The sequence below is a fragment of the Hypomesus transpacificus genome, chromosome 17 (assembly GCF_021917145.1).
Source record: "Hypomesus transpacificus isolate Combined female chromosome 17, fHypTra1, whole genome shotgun sequence".
Lineage (NCBI taxonomy): Eukaryota > Metazoa > Chordata > Actinopteri > Osmeriformes > Osmeridae > Hypomesus > Hypomesus transpacificus.
In genome coordinates, this window is record NC_061076.1 from 15,753,506 (window position 1) to 15,769,532 (window position 16,027).

General features: G+C 44.1%; 3 protein-coding genes across 3 annotated transcripts in view; 2 read left to right on the plus strand and 1 right to left on the minus strand.

Moving 5' to 3' along the window:
• Nucleotides 1–16,027, plus strand: part of LOC124479583 — a 272,624-nt gene that overhangs the window by 41,076 nt on the left and 215,521 nt on the right.
• Nucleotides 138–9,197, plus strand: LOC124479685 (ras-related C3 botulinum toxin substrate 3-like). Its single transcript, XM_047038543.1, has 6 exons — nt 138–3,801; nt 5,188–5,259; nt 5,381–5,498; nt 6,821–6,883; nt 7,241–7,400; nt 7,721–9,197. Exons 1-6 carry the CDS (start codon nt 3,767–3,769, stop codon nt 7,849–7,851), a joined length of 579 nt encoding a protein of 192 aa, XP_046894499.1. The 5' UTR covers nt 138–3,766; the 3' UTR covers nt 7,852–9,197.
• The window catches only part of LOC124479587 (multidrug resistance-associated protein 1-like), a 31,984-nt gene continuing 24,605 nt past the window's right edge, over nt 8,649–16,027 (minus strand). Inside the window, exons 24-31 of the mRNA XM_047038385.1 lie at nt 15,758–15,957; nt 15,331–15,457; nt 14,824–14,925; nt 14,372–14,518; nt 13,700–13,858; nt 13,428–13,594; nt 12,124–12,318; nt 8,649–11,958 (exon numbers count right to left, since the gene is read on the minus strand). Coding sequence (XP_046894341.1) covers nt 11,850–11,958; nt 12,124–12,318; nt 13,428–13,594; nt 13,700–13,858; nt 14,372–14,518; nt 14,824–14,925; nt 15,331–15,457; nt 15,758–15,957 — 1,206 coding nt within the window. The 3' untranslated portion in view covers nt 8,649–11,849. The remainder of the gene's footprint in view (nt 11,959–12,123; nt 12,319–13,427; nt 13,595–13,699; nt 13,859–14,371; nt 14,519–14,823; nt 14,926–15,330; nt 15,458–15,757; nt 15,958–16,027) is intronic.

Sequence of the window (16,027 nt, forward strand, 5' to 3'; positions counted from 1 at the left end):
CTCCTCTCCTCCACCCTCCTCTCTCCTCCACCCTCCTCTCCTCCACCCCCTCTCTCCTCCACCCCCCTCTCTCCTCCACCCCCCTCTCTCCTCCACCCTCCTCTCTCCCCCCCCCCTCTCCTCCACCACCCCCTCTCCTCCACCACCCCTCCCCCCCCCCCCCCCCAGCGCAGGGCCCAACAATGCAAAGCCGCTTTCTTTTCTGATGTTGACTCTTTCGATACATGCCTTCACACGCGGGTGCCCCACGTACGATCACTTGTAGAGGATGTCTCAATGGCTGTTACCTCTCTCTGTTTTTGTTTGGTTTTCTGCACAGAATCCTTTGACGCTTGTGCATATTGTCTGTTTGTATTTTAAGGTAAAAGGAAAAGGGTTGGTTCGGTGTGTGCCTCTTACAGGTCAAGAGCAGAACTACACATAATGGGTCGACACATTAGGGTTTATGTAATATGGGAGTTTTCCGTTTGTTGTTTTCGCGATGGCGATGGGTACGTAACTATGCTGAACTTTGCGCATTAACCATCGATGGGAAACCTGTATCGAGGCCTCAGTCGCCTGCAGTTTCTCAAGTTAGGATCCTTAAGTTGTGACGAAACAGGAGACACTCATGACGTGTTGGCGTGAGAACGTGGGTCAGGCAGAAGAGACACAGGTTGCCGTGACTTCCTTCATGTCTGAGGTTCGAGGTGGAATCATGGGAAATGTTGTGTGTGTGTGGTGGGGGGCTACTTGCTTCTAATTTTGAATAGATACGCCAAAGGCTTCTACTTGTTCTTCTGTGTTTTTTAGTGGTATGTCTTAATAATAATAATAATTATTATTATTATTGGTTTTGTTTCCTAAGGGTACTTAGTAGAAGAAAGAAACACCATTGTTACCATGGTGACATAATGTGCTTTTTTTATCATTATAGTTGCACATATACAGCTTATATAAAGTAGGAGTAAATGACCATAACCATATTTTTTGCACAGTTTGTGATATATATTGAAGAAAATAACTGTTTATACTCGCCGGCTACCATATTATTTGATGTTGCATCTGGTCCCGGTATTTCAGATGAGAATTTGAGGTTCTTCGTTGTTCACCTTGAAGGATCAGACTGCCTTTATGTTCAACTTGGAGACTCTTTAATATTTCTTAGCTCATCCCAATCTAGAATAGCAGACGGGATTTTGATCCAGTCTCCCAGTGGACCAGCTCCTAAATGGAACGTTCTTGTGAACTTTGACCTGGGAGGGAGGAATACAGCTAATGCCAGCTACAAACCAAGCTAGTGCCAAATGGGACGGCTGGAGGGGCGGGGTCTCGTCACTGTGTCATGGGGGTGCTGCAAAGTGAAGTTATCCTTGCTAATTACAGTATTTCTAATTACTCTTTTTTTTTATGTGAGACGTTGTAATACATTTGCAGTGATGAATCTAAGATGAGTTTTCCATTGAAGAGGCTTAACTTGTGTCCGTGCTCCAGACACTAGTTTGAATGGACAAACACTTATTCATCAGACAGGTTGAGAACTTCACTGGGTCAAACGAGTCTTCAAAATAAAGTCCAGTATTGCAGCCATGTGCTCGCTGTCTTAGCGTTACTAACCTCCATCTTGGTTTAGGCCAGTCACGCATGGTCCATGTTTAAAGAATGCCCATCACTTCCACTGATGGCACATGCCACCGCACTGCATTTTGGTACATCAGGTTTAGTTGGTTTCAGTCAAAGGCAAGATGATTCTCCATGGTAGGAGATGGATCAAAGACTGGGACCGCTGTAGGTCAGAAATGCAGACCCCTCAGTTTCTTTTGAACCTCTGTACTAAACTGCTTTATAGGATGTCTCGCTGGTCAGCCTATTGAAGGTTTGGTTCGAAGCAGTAGGTTATCTGTCCTAGACTTCTAGAATGCTGTGAGCTTTGTCACATGACTGGTTTTAAGAAGTGCCTCCATTTCACTCCCTCTGGACACATTTAGTACCAAGTCCTGTTTGACAGTTTTTCTTATTGGCACATTGAACGTTTATGTTCCTTCTGATTTGAGCGACGTGTGTTGGTTGGGACGTTCGCTATGGGTGCATCTTTGTTACACGGTTCAAACATGGAACTGGAATTTATTCTCCTTAGCCTGAAGGTGTCTAATGTTTTGTCTTTGCATACTAGGTGTGCCAACAACCAGAGATTCATTTCGGCACAGGGTTTAAGTCCACGAGAGTCCTTCTAATGGGGGACTTGAATCAAATAGTTGTGAAGATGATAATAATATGTATTTTTCCACATGCTGAACTAAATATTCCGGAGAAGTGATGGGAAGGCATTGCCTTGCTAGATTTAGCAAAGTTGTTTAACTAATCTTAAACTATGTTTAAGTTTTGGATATATTTGCTGTTTGTCCTTGGTAATGTCTTTTGAGTTGATTACATTTTGTCTGGCATTGTTTCTTGTTGGGAAAAAAAAAAGGCTTCTGAAAAAAAGAATCTTTTTTTAAAGAATACTCATTTTCCATTGAATAAAATCGTAATTCACCAATTGGGATAGATTATGTCATTGATGGCTGTGTTTAGTTGATTTGATTTGACTCATTCTACAGCCTTTCTCACAGAGAAAATTCTAACGTTTTGAGAAATACAGCAACAACAAAAAACAACATTATGCCTACCTTCATTTTACTTTTCTTTTCTTATGAATATACCGTTTCCCCCCCATATAGACTGTACCACACATGTATCATATATTAAGTGGTTTGCCTTTTTATCCTCTGTTCATATCAAAAGCATCATTCACTTTCAGAAGTACTTTTGACTAACCAGTAAGGGAGGTGATTTAAGCGCAAACCCGATCATAACCACAAGTGAACGCAAGTGTCCAAACCCAGACCTTGTTCGTTGAGTCTGGTACGGTACAAAATCCATTTCCTAAATGTCGCGTTTTGTTTTTCTGTCTAGGATACTGTAATCAGGGCTTATAGAGAAAAAGACTGCTTAATGCTCCCGTTTATCATGCTCTTAATGTTTGTAAAAAGGCTACTGTGTCCCCAAAGCTGTTGCATTGGCCAGAGGACCATTTTTCTATTGTCGTTCTTATCCTTATGATGACTACTGTACAAGGTTTGATTTTACCAGTTGTGCTCAGAGTTTTAATCATTTTGGTATAGGTTGTCCTGATGGCGGGTCAAGCAATAAAAAAATTCTTACAAGTAATGGAAGTGGTCCTTTTATATATATGTGTGTGTGTGTATGTCTGGTTATTTGCGTGTTGTTGTTTTTAATTAGTTTTTTCCTGTTTGGCTTTGTAAAGTGTGTTTAAAGTTACTGATTTCTGTGGATAAATGGGGCCAGGTTTCATCTGCAGGACTGGCAGCGGATACCCTTTCAGATGCGTCTCGTGAGCCCAGTGAAGTCCATAAAATAAGTGCGCTCAGTCGTTCGGAGTGCAGCACAGTCTGTAAGAACTGTACTTGTTTTTTTTCCGTTACTAAATTGAATGCTCCAGTTATTAGCTGCAGCTACATCCGTTTTCTATTTAGGATCAAATGAATCGATACTGCACTTAATTAAACTGCAAAGTTGACTTGTATTCTGCGAATAGTTACCACTGTGCCTTTAAAACAGTTCGGACTTTTCCGTAATGCTTCGTTTACAGCGACAGAACGGCTGAACGCTTTCCTCCAGACTGCAGCCGTACCAGCCCACTTACCACGAATACAGTATATTGGAAACCTTTTTGACATTTTTAAACGTAGAACAGTGCTTTTGGATACCACCAACCACTCTGCAGATGCAGGCCATCAAATGCGTAGTTGTTGGCGATGGGTAAGATTTTTGGTGGAGTGAAAACAGAAAATGTGCCTTTTAGCTTGTGATTCTCATTTATGGCAATTGTTGCAAAAAGGGCTGGGGCTGGCAGACTGAATTGGTATTGGTGAATTGGTCAGTTCTCTACCTTTTGTCCCCGAGTGCATGAGATTTTAAAGATTCGTGAGATAATTATGGAACATAAATCGTTTTCTAACAGGCTAATTGTATAGAGCAGATTTAATTGAAAAAAATAATAATCCAAGGGTCTTCATTATTTATTCTTTATTTACTCTTATCTAGCGCTCTGTGCTTCTTGTATGCTACTGCATATGTTGCATTCTTGCATTTTAAGATCCAGAACAGAAATAAGTCAAACTGGGTAAAAAACTCCCGAAGGTTTGACTTCATTGGTAGACACATTTCCAGTTAGTTATAATCGTGATTCACACCTACTCACAGATCATACGGGGGCGACTTGAACCAGACAGGCAGCAGCAATTACATTTATCGTCAGCATATAAAAAATGTTTAACTGGACATTTTCTCAGTTCTCTTGAATTACCGAAACCTCTCACTCTACCCAGTTTCTCTCACTCCTTTGAGGTATTACATGTTTGCCTCCAAGAACTAGAGCCCGTGGATGCACGCGCGCCTAGGCTAGCCCACTCTTTATAACTTCATTTTCTTATTCCTTCTGTTGTTTACCCATCTGTTTATTCCTTCTGTTGTTTACCCATCTGTTTATTCCTTCTGTTGTTTACCCATCTGTTTATTCCTTCTGTTGTTTACCCATCTGTTTATTCCTTCTGTTGTTTACCCATCTGTTTATTCCTTCTGTTGTTTACCCATCTGTTTATCACTCATCCGCAGTCTTCCTTGTGACAGTCTCCTCTAGTCTCTACTTCCAAAACGATCTTTTATGTGTTTACACACAGCAGACTGTGTGTGTGTGTTTGTTTGACTGTTATGTTACCCCTCGGGGTCCCCTTTGTACGTGACTTGTGTCCCCTCAGTCTATAGAGTCCTTTTGTCTTCCCCTTACACCTGTACAGTGCAGGATAAACATTGAGGTGTCTTCGGAAAGGGAGTTCTGTCACCCAGCTGTAGGGCGGGTCTCGTGTCACTCACAGTACCGTGCGTGCCTCTTCCAAACTACCAAGCAGAATGAACGAGTGTGTGTGTGTTCATTCACACTGCATCCAGAGATAGTCCACTGGTAGTAATAGGTTGTTGTTTGAGTCACAGTATCACATAGGGCTTGCTGTGACTGTGCAAAAGGTTCTGTGCACTTTTAGACAACATGCACATTTATACAATCTTATCAGTCTCTCTCTCTCTCTCTCTCTCTCTCTCTCTCTCTCTCTCTCTCTCTCTCTCTCTCTCTCTCTCTCTCTCTCTCAGAGCGGTGGGTAAGACATGTCTTCTCATCAGCTACACCACCAACGCCTTCCCTGGGGAGTACATCCCCACCGTGTGAGTACGAACACCCGCTTGGCAGTGATCCGTGGAGCTTTATCCAGGTGTGCGTTTGAATGTGCCCCGTTATAAACGGCTTCCTTCTGAACGCTCCTCTGCCTCTCCCTGGGCTTGGCAGGTTTGATAACTACTCTGCTAATGTGATGGTGGACGGGAAGCCGGTCAACCTGGGTCTCTGGGACACGGCTGGACAGGAGGACTACGACAGACTCAGGCCACTGTCTTACCCACAGACGGTAACACACACACACACATCTTTCACACTTTCCTTTCTCCAAAATGGTTTCCTTTGACCTCTCTCTCGTCTTACACTCTGCCCTGAGGTGGTATGATTGTACACAAACCTTTGCCACCCCTTCCCTTATCCTAACTTGTCCTCCACACAACTTCCTGTTTTCAGTGTGGTTTTGTCTATCTCCCAAGCCAGTTGCTTTAACTGTAGCACTCTTATAATCCCACTGGAAAGCAGACTGCCGTTTCACAGGAAATGAATGAGGGGCATATTTCGGTACAACTTGGGAGGAAATAGCCACACCATTGTTGTGCTAGCAAATGACCTACCAAGATGTCTCCTGTAAGTGTTCAGAGCTGCAAAACTAAAGGTCGGGAAAGCAAATGTATAGACTTGCAGCAGAAAGAATCGGATTGAATAAAAGTTAAATGAAATAATACAGGGTTTTTTTGGCCAGCATGGCTCCACATTGGCTTGCTAGCGAGCCCAAATTGGCAGCTCTGGTTTGGCTTTGTGACTCTACCTGCACTGAATGTCAATGACTCAGCCAGGAACCACAGGGCCCCCTTTCAAAAACAACCCATTCAAGGCATGTATATCAGGCTGAACAACTGCAGACGTTTCATCTGAAGTGTTTGTGCCCTGTAGTTTATGTCCATCAAAGAGGTGTCAGGCCTAGGGTTGCCAACTTTCTCAACCCCAAATGAGGGACACTTTCTTCCAGGTGCACACACGCACATGCGCGCGCACCAACAGCTGACCAACAATAACGGAAATCGCAAGCTTTCATTAGCCATAAAACTACTTATTTCAGTGTAATTTTGGCAAACCACTAATAGCTACTCGCTTGGATGTATTGTTCATAGTAATAATCAAGACAATTATTACAAGTTTCTCCTTTTGACACACAATAACGCTCACCTCACCAGTGGCCAGTTCACACACACTGTCAGCAACAAGCAACAACCGTGTCCCATAGCAACGTTTGCGTTAGTTTTTGCGCGTTTACAGTAGCCTATTAGCCTAATGTCTGTTGAGGCTGTGATTAGATTACGGGATTGAAGCTGTCCCTGGCGGGAAAAAATCAAAATCACCCATAATACGGGATGTCCCGGACAATTCGGGACGGTTGGCAACCCAAGCCTCACTGCCTGTAACCAGGCTCTGGGTGTCTGTTGTAGCTGTAACACTTTGGTACAGTACTGTAGACATGAGTGCTCTGCTGTGATGTTGCTTGTGTTATGTTGGCGGCTTTGGTATAGCTTTAGTGAATGCTGCTGTCAGTGTTAACTTGAATTTTGTCTTTGCATCGTCTCTACCCCCCAGGATGTGTTCTTAATCTGTTTTTCCCTGGTGAGCCCTGCATCGTTTGAAAACGTCAGAGCTAAGGTCAGTGCCTCAATCATGTCTTTACCTCGGCTCTGCCGGGTTTCAAAATCCCCGTCAAGCGTCAACAGCCAGAAAGGACATAGTCAACATTTATTTAGCACCCTTTTTCTTGTGACAGAATATTTGAGTGAAATTATTCCATATCGCCACCTTGTTGTAAGACATGGTACTGCTTGGTTTCTTGTGTGGATTTTACCATAGTAACGGTACATTCTTGGTGGTCTTAAAGGTAAAAACTTGACTTAACATTGACTTATAGTGAGTCAGTACACTTAATTAGCACTCGTAGACAGAACTTTCTCACAGGATTTTGTTTGTAAATGTATTTGACATTTGACCTGAGTGTGACCTTTCCAGTGGTACCCTGAGGTGCGTCACCACTGCCCCAACACGCCCATCATCCTGGTGGGCACCAAGCTGGACCTGAGGGATGACAAGGACACCATCGAGAGGCTGAGGGACAAGAAGCTGTCCCCCATCACCTACCCCCAGGGCCTGGCTATGGCCAGGGAGATAGGTAGGGCAGTACACGTCTGTCAACACAAGTTAACATTCACTTAGATGCTAATTAAATTAATCACATTTGGTTGAATTTAAATGTTTATACTCTTACTCTTTTATTCTTTAAATATTTTTTTAAATTTTTTTTTAAACAATGTTTTAATGTATGACACGTTTTCATGTGAAGCACATTGAGTCTGCCTCGTGTATGAAATGTGCCATATAAAAAAAGTGCCTTGCCTTACTCGGTCATAGCGACATCTTGAATCATTCCCATAACGACGTCACCATTGTGTTTGTCTCTCCTTCCTCTTCCTGTGGGCTGTCCCGACCCAGGGTCGGTGAAGTACCTGGAATGCTCCGCCCTCACCCAGAGAGGACTGAAGACCGTCTTCGACGAGGCCATTCGCGCCGTGCTCTGTCCTCCGCCAGTCAAAAAGAAGTGCAAAAGATGCACCGTCTTCTGAGACCTTCCGGAAGGATCCTCCAGTCTGGAGAAAGATCACTGTTGTCACTCACACTTATGGGGTGGGGGACTAGTAAGTGCTTGAAACGCTGATAAACTGTCTGGTGGCATTGGAAAAGGTTCACTATGGCCATATGCAACGCCCCCTCAGTCACTGCTTAGGAGAAACCCTGATACTGAAGTGAGGTGGTCCGTTATAGATAGACAGTGAACTCAACTTTGGGTAATTCTGATTATAATGTGTGACCTGTGCCTTAAATCAATTGGATGGATATACAGGGCCAGTGTCTCTAATGATGAAGTGAAAAATACGAAATTTCAATTTCTATTTGGATGAGAGACATAGTTATGGCAATTGTTTTTTTTTACGTTGCTGAACCTTTTTCTTGAAAAAAAAGGACTAATTCCCTAATCTATTCTAAGCTTTTTTGCGAGCTGGGGAATTTTGCGTGATGTGGCTTGCTTTTTTAGCAGGTATATTCTCTTTTCTCAAAGCTTAAGAGTCTGTGTGTTTGTAAAGCTTTGAGAGTGTGTGAAAATGTATTGTGGATAGCTTCTGTTTGTCCGAACACTGTAGAATGTAAAACACTTACAACGTTTAATGGATTCCAGCCAAAACAATTGCATTTCCTTTACCATTGTGGAAGTTTACGTGACTTGTGTTGGCATGCCCCGCACACCCTTCTATTTTCAGTTCCTATAAGTGGCCTCAAGACAAAGTATTTGCGCTGTCCATAACTAATATTTGTTGCTTTTTGGTATAAAGTGCAGTACATGTTTTTCTCAGTTTGTTCATCATTTTGTCATCAATTTGGCCAGACCAAAAGGCAGTTGTTGATGAGGTTGGCAGCTTTTTGAACAATCCTCTTTGTCGGACGTTGATGTGCTTGCTCATAGACTAGAGAAACCATTGAGTAACTCTACAATGGCAGTCTTTAAATAGATCCTGTTTTGCCTTTTTTTTGCCTTGCACTAAATAAGAATCTCTTTACAGCTTCATTTGATGCACACTGGTGAGAAAAGGTTGACAGTGTGGTGTGGGCAAGTGTGCCTGTGAGTAAACTAGCATGCCAAAATGTGAGCTTCTGGAACTCAAACACGTAACCGATCTCGCTTCAAAGTACATATTCTGGAAGAATCCAAGCCTGAGTATTATTTTGTGCTGCTTCTGTCTGTGGGAGAAAGACTGGAGGACAGTTTGTCTTGATTTCAGTAACCAGCGTTTTGATTCTCTAGTATTTCTTCTGTGATAATATATTGAATTGTGAAGAGAAACTTGAAAAGAATAAAAAAAGGACATTTAATTGTTTCAAAGTGTGTCTTGACAAAATAAACTCCTTAATACCCTCCTATGTCCAGGGTTATACGTTTATAAAGAAACACAGTTTAATTTGACAGTATTTGCTGCAGTGTCTATGGGACTTTTCCAGCTAAGTAGCCTACTGCACTCAGTACTACAAATGTTAAGAGGAAGATGTTGCGCCACATGCCTGGAAAAGCAGGGACATTCATGTGTAGTAGAAACATCTAACAATCTTCAGGGTTGAGAGAGATATCTGTGGGTCACAGGATTTCCAAATCATCAAAATGATTACTCAAAATTGTTACAAGGTCCAAAGACAATGAGAGCCATAACATGGGTATAACTAGGGGTACATTAATAGATTAGGATAATAATACTGAAGTTACCCTAATAACCAAGGAGTTTAGGTGTTTACTCTGTAACAAAACCTGTTAGAGAGTCAGTGTTATTATGGGATACCTAGGGGACAGCACCAGGACATGGTCGCCATGGGAACATCTGGAAGAAGAGAAAAGGTGTCAAACTTGCCTGTAACAGCCCCAGCAAGGTGTCAGTGGATCAGTGATGACCTGATCAGGGATGAAGAGACCGCAAGATAGTGATCAGGGATGAAGAGACCGTAAGATAGTGATCAGGGATGGAGAGACCGCAAGATAGTGATCAGGGATGAAGAGACCGCAAGATAGTGATCAGGGATGAAGAGACCGTAAGATAGTGATCAGGGATGAAGAGACCGCAAGATAGTGATCAGGGATGAAGAGACCGCAAGATAGTGATCAGGGATGAAGAGACCGCAAGATAGTGATCAGGGATGAAGAGACCGCAAGATAGCAGGAGACTGTGGAGAGGCTGAACAGCAGCAGGTCTCACCCTAACTTTAACCCTCGTGTGTAAAGTGTATCTAGCCAAGTAAAAAGACAAAAGTCTAACAGGGATAATAAAGATAAAAAGATCACAAGCTAAAAGGCTAAAAGTGTAAATCTGGTTGAAAGGTTATTAAAAACGTTTTTTATTTTCTTTTTTTTTAAGGACAAAGGGATAAAGGTGCTGTTTTAACTACACAAACCTTTTAAAGACATAAAAAGCAAAAACGCAGATCAAATGTTTTCTTGGCAGTTTTGGATGTTTAACAGTTTGTATTATTATTCATTTTCGTTTTGTGGGCATATTGATCCTGTGCATAAGATGCATTTATCATCAATTCATAATACATTTGCTTAGAAACAACTGAAAACCAATCAGTCTGTCTTTATTCAAGTTCACAAAAACATTTGTTTCAAAACAGTGAACATTATTTCAATCGTATGCATGGGCAGAGTCAATACTGTTTTATTTAATAATAAATTATTCTGTTCCATTGATTTAGTCCTAATTAGAAACATGTTGTATTTATTTTCGTGTATCAATACAAAATGTCTTAGCAAAAAAAGATATAAAAAGTATTTAAGTCTCAAATCAGATGTGAGTTGTTTAAATGGCAATAATACAAAGCAAATATATACACTTACATATTATATTATTAAGGACCTTCAGTATAATTAAACTTACTGTAGAGAATCATTGAGGTTTAGTTTGACCAGTCTCTTCCCTGCATTTATCTCTTTATTTAAGCAACAAATATAATTTTGCAAGTAGAGAGATGATAAGATGTGGAATGCAAGTGATAATGTAGAGTGAGTTGAAAGTTGCCAAAGATCTGAGTGGACAATGTTGTATCTGTGAAGTCAGCACATCTGTTTGAAGCCTAAAGTGTTTTATTTTACTGTGATCATCCAGACAATTCCTTTTTTTTTTGAGAGGTAAACCTTTCAGTTATTGTATATGCAGTTTTGAAAACAGACCACTACACACCATGTAAACGTTCCGATTTGGTTTAATGTTCCAAAGAACGTAACAAATTTAAGTGCCACAAAACGTGTACACAGACATTACAGATTCTTGTTAGATTCTTTGTTAGATATTTTGTCCTCTTTTTAAAATGTTGTACTTTAATAAATAAAGTTGTCTTTTTAGCTTATCGTCGTTTTATAGTCTCATAGCATTACTTTTCTCGACAGACGTTTGAAAAATAGGGAACAGTTTTCTTACCACAACTCTCAGTAAACTACACACCATCTCGGAAAATGAATACAAAACAAAGACAATTACTTAGGATGTCTCTCGGTTATTTACATTCTAAGTGATGACAATGAGGGTGATGAGGGCCAGTCTAGCATCTTACAGCACGTTTGACGGTCAACACCATGTGGAAAGACAGAGTGTTTGTCAGACCTTGTGGGTGGAAAGCTACGTTTGGCAAAGAGAGACAAGGGGCTTGTGTGCGAGGACGTGTGTGGAAGGATCCCTCTGGCTTCAGTAAGCCCTGTGTGTGCCGTCTCACTCCCGCGATGCGTGCGTCTCCACGCAACGCAACGAGCGTCTAATCAAGTTCAAGTCAAAGTTCCGATGAAACCTTCCCGTTCTGCCTGTCTGTGTCCTCTGCTTCTCTATCACCAGGTTAGACACAGTCCACAGTCGTCTGGTCGTCCCGCCTGTGGCAGAACAATGCACGTTAATTCGATTCTAGTCATTCTGAGTCTCTAGTGCTCTCATGGTTCTTCTAGCTTGGCTGTCCAGTTCCCACGTGGTCCTCCAGAGGAGGAAGGGTGTCTGCCGCTGGGTTTGCCCGACCCTGGAGCCTCATGTCTGGGAAGAGCTCACACCAGGCCGGCCTCCAGGCACATGCGATAGAACTGGCCACGTTGGGAGATGAGGTTGGAGGGGGAATCCATCTCTGCGACGAACCCTCTGTCCATCACAATCACCCTGGAGAGGTGGAGGACAGGGAGAAGTAGGGAGATATGAAGTAACCTGGTGTAGTCCATGATGGTGTCGAGTCTCTGTTTGTGTGTGTGTGTGTGTGTGTGTGTGAGGTACCTGGTGTAGTCCATGATGGTGTCGAGTCTCTGTTTGTGTGTGTGTGTGAGGTACCTGGTGTAGTCCATGATGGTGTTGAGTCTGTGAGCGATGGTCAGGACAGTGCAGTCCTCAAACTGGGTGCGGATGGTGGACTGGATCAGGTTGTCCATCTCCAGGTCCACAGCAGCTGTGGCCTCGTCCAGGACCAGGATCTTGGTCTTCCTTAGGAGGGCTCGGGCTAGGCACACCAGCTGGCGCTGGCCCAGACTGGGGGCAGGAGGGAGAAAGATGGAGGAAGACTGATACGCCTGAGGTGTATAGCTAGGAAGCCTTGTGTGGGCTGTAAGTACTATTCTTAGTATGTAGATACACACGTATATCGGAACATTCTGGCTTAAAGATACAATTGTGAGATGTCGGTGAATGTTATTTTCTCATTCTGGCAGTTAGCCATGGGGGTCACGTGCAAGCGCAAGACTATACTACACGTATGGTTGAGATCGTGTTTATACATTTATGTCATGTCAAAGTAAAATACTGCAATCTTCTATACATGCAATTTAAGGTGGATGCATATGTGTGAGTTACTTTCTTTCGTGGTGGCAGAAAACTTTTAACAAACGAACTTAAGACACGGTCATGACCGATAACCTGGAACGTTGGAGAGTTTGAATGGTCAATAACGGTTCCCCTCCCTCCACTGTTCTCTACCTGAGGTTCTCTCTACCTGAGATTCTCTCCTCCCTCCACTGTTCTCTACCTGAGGTTCTCTCTACCTGATGTTCTCTCTACCTGAGGTTCTCTCTACCTGAGGTTCTCTCCTCCCTCCACTGTTCTCTACCCGAGGTTCTCTCCTCCCTCCACTGTTCTCTACCTGAGGTTCTCTCCACCTGAGGTTCTCTCCACCTGAGGTTCTCTCTACCTGAGGTTCTCTCTACCTGAGATTCTCTCCACCTGAGGTTCTCTCCACCTGAGGTTCTCTCCACCCTCCACTGTTCTCTACCTGAGGTTCTCTCTACCTGAGGTTCCTCTTTACCTGAGGTTCTCGCTACCTGAGGTTCTCTCTACCTGAGGTTCTCTCTACCTGAGGTTCTCTCTACCTGAGGTTCTCTCCACCCTCCACTGTTCTCTACCTGAGGTTCTCTCTACCTGAGGTTCTCTCCACCTGAGGTTCTCTCCACCTGAGGTTCTCTCCACCTGAGGTTCTCTCCACCCTCCACTGTTCTCTACCTGAGGTTCTCTCTACCTGAGGTTCCTCTTTACCTGAGGTTCTCGCTACCTGAGGTTCTCTCTACCTGAGGTTCTCTCTACCTGAGGTTCTCTCCACCTGAGGTTCTCTCCACCTGAGGTTCTCTCCACCCTCCACTGTTCTCTACCTGAGGTTCTCTCCTCCCTCGGAGCACTCGTGGCTCAGCTTGTCTGGCAGGCCGCACACAAAGCTCTTGAGGTGGGCGAGCTCCAGGGATCTCCACACCTCCTCGTCCGTGTAGCTGTCGAAGGGGTCCAGGTTCATCCTCAGAGACCCAGAGAACAGCATGGGGTCCTGGGGGCCACGGAGCGCGGGATTAGGGTGAGAGCAGAGAGTCGGGGGTGTGGATACGAGTGTGCGTGGGTTGTGGATGTTATGTGTGTTTGGGGATGTTATCACCTGGGGGATGATGGTGATCCTGGATCGGAGGTCATGGAGGCCGATGTGAGCGATGTTGATCCCGTCGATGTAGATCTCTCCCTTCGCCGCCTCCAGGATGCGGAAAATCCCCAAGGCCAGAGAAGACTTCCCAGCTCCGGTCCGTCCCACGATGCCCACCTGCAGGGAGCAGGGAGAGGAAGGGGACCCTCAAAGGTGGAACTGGATGAGTGATTTAGGGAAGGTTTTTGTTGCTGCTGTTTTTTTTTTAATCGGAAGCCACATGGTGGACTTTGCTTTTGTAATGTGAGGGAATCATTTTCACTGTAAAAAAAATCTTTCATTTTCAATGTAAATATTACAGAAATAAACCTCCATTATCCATGAAACATCATAAAAAACTGATGTTAGTTAAGGCACCATAAAAAAACTGTCAAATCGGTCAACTTAAATATACCCTTACAAACACATGCTGGCATAAACATCTACAGGTGTACTGTATTGTTTCATAAAACTGGCATGTTGTATACTATAGAACTATAATGTAATTGACATTTTTTTCTAATGTAATCTGGGTCGATAACATTTACTTATTTTGTGTAATCTGACTACGTAATCCCAATGACACATAATCTGTCACTACCCAACCCTGCGATAGCGTTAAATCCACCCTGTCACCGACCCATCCCTGACCTTCTCTCTCTCCTGAATGTCGAGGGAGATGCCTTCGAGGGCCCAGTCCAGGCCCTTGCGGTACTGCAGCCCGTAATCCTCGATCCGGATGGTTCCAGTGGAGGGCCAGGCCAGAGGGAGCGGGCTCCCGTCCACGTTCCAGGGAGCCTGGGCAGCGAAGCCAGACAGAGCCCATGAGTCATGGAGAGGCAGGACATAATACTGGAGTACGCTCTGACTACCACCACCAAACACCAGCTTCCACATGGAAGCATTATCTCTATTCATGATTCATGTGAGGATTCATGTTTCGTGGCTATGTGTCTCCTTAGAACTGGTTGAACACTGCTCTACCACCTCTCACAAGGACATACATATATAATATAAGACCTGATATAATACATCATATCATATAGGGGATGTAGGGAATGTAAGGAGACTCTGTAATGGTGTCCCAGTTCAAACCCACACACCTCTTTAGCAGTTTCTGCGTACTCCTTCACCCTCTCCACGGACACAATGTTGTTCTCCACGTCTGTCCAGGCTCGAACGATCCAGCTCAGGATGCCCGTCACCTGCCAGGACAACCACACCAGGTGACCAACAGAATGGACAGGGAGGTTTTAAAGGAACAGTTCGCTCAAATTACAAACGGCCGACATTTCTCTGAACTGAAGCCGATTACCCTTAATGTCTTTGGAATATTATTCGAGAGTTGATGCATCTGATCTTAGAAAAAAAGTGTCCCGCAAAATGTCTAAATGCCTATGTACGTAAACAGGAAGGGACAGAAAAATACCTCTCGCTAACTTCTCTGAAGTGAATAAAATGTTTCATTTCGTTGTCACATTTTTCTCCCACAGCGAGGCTGTGGCTCCATATCGTCGCAGGTTTATGCCAGAGCAAAGCCCTGTCAACCATGAGGCAGGGCAGCTGACTGTTTGTGAGGTGTGGCAGTGCAGGTGTGGGAGAGGTCTCACCTGCAGAGAGTGGGACACGGCCAGCCCCACGATGCCTGGACTCAGGTACGCTCTGCCCCGCACTGACAAGATGGCCGCTGCCAGTACCAGCAGATTCCCCAGAAACTCCAGGTTCACTGCCAGCCACCTGAGAACCAACACAAGGTGAACGTGCGAAGAGGGTTTAGAGTAGTCAAAGAACACTTGGGACACACAAAGAGAGGTGGAGGTACGTACACATATGAAGGATCAGGAAAGGACTTACATTGTCAGTTGTTTTCTTTTTTTACAGGTGTGGTGCTTTTGCAAAATATGTCAACTTAGCATTAGAACGTAATTGTGTTTGTGTGCATGTATGTGTGTCTATTTGTGTGTGTATGTATATACTGTACATATGTATGTGTGTGTGTGTGTGCGCGTCTGCACGTGCCCCATGTGCGAGCCTCACCTGGTGGCCACAAAGCGGGGGAAGTAGGACGTCTGGTTGAGGTCGATGCGCCGGTTGGCTTGCAGGACGAAGCGAGGCTGCTCCCCGAAGGCCCGGACCACGCTCACGCCCTGCGCCGTCTCGTTGAAGTGGCTGTAGATGGGCGAGCGGCTCACGGCCTCCAGCCGACGCAGCTGGCAGGACGTGGCCACGTAGAAACTCTGAGGCGGGACAGACACACACAACCACAGGGACTGAACGGGGTAAAACGGGGAGTTTCTACACGTGGAA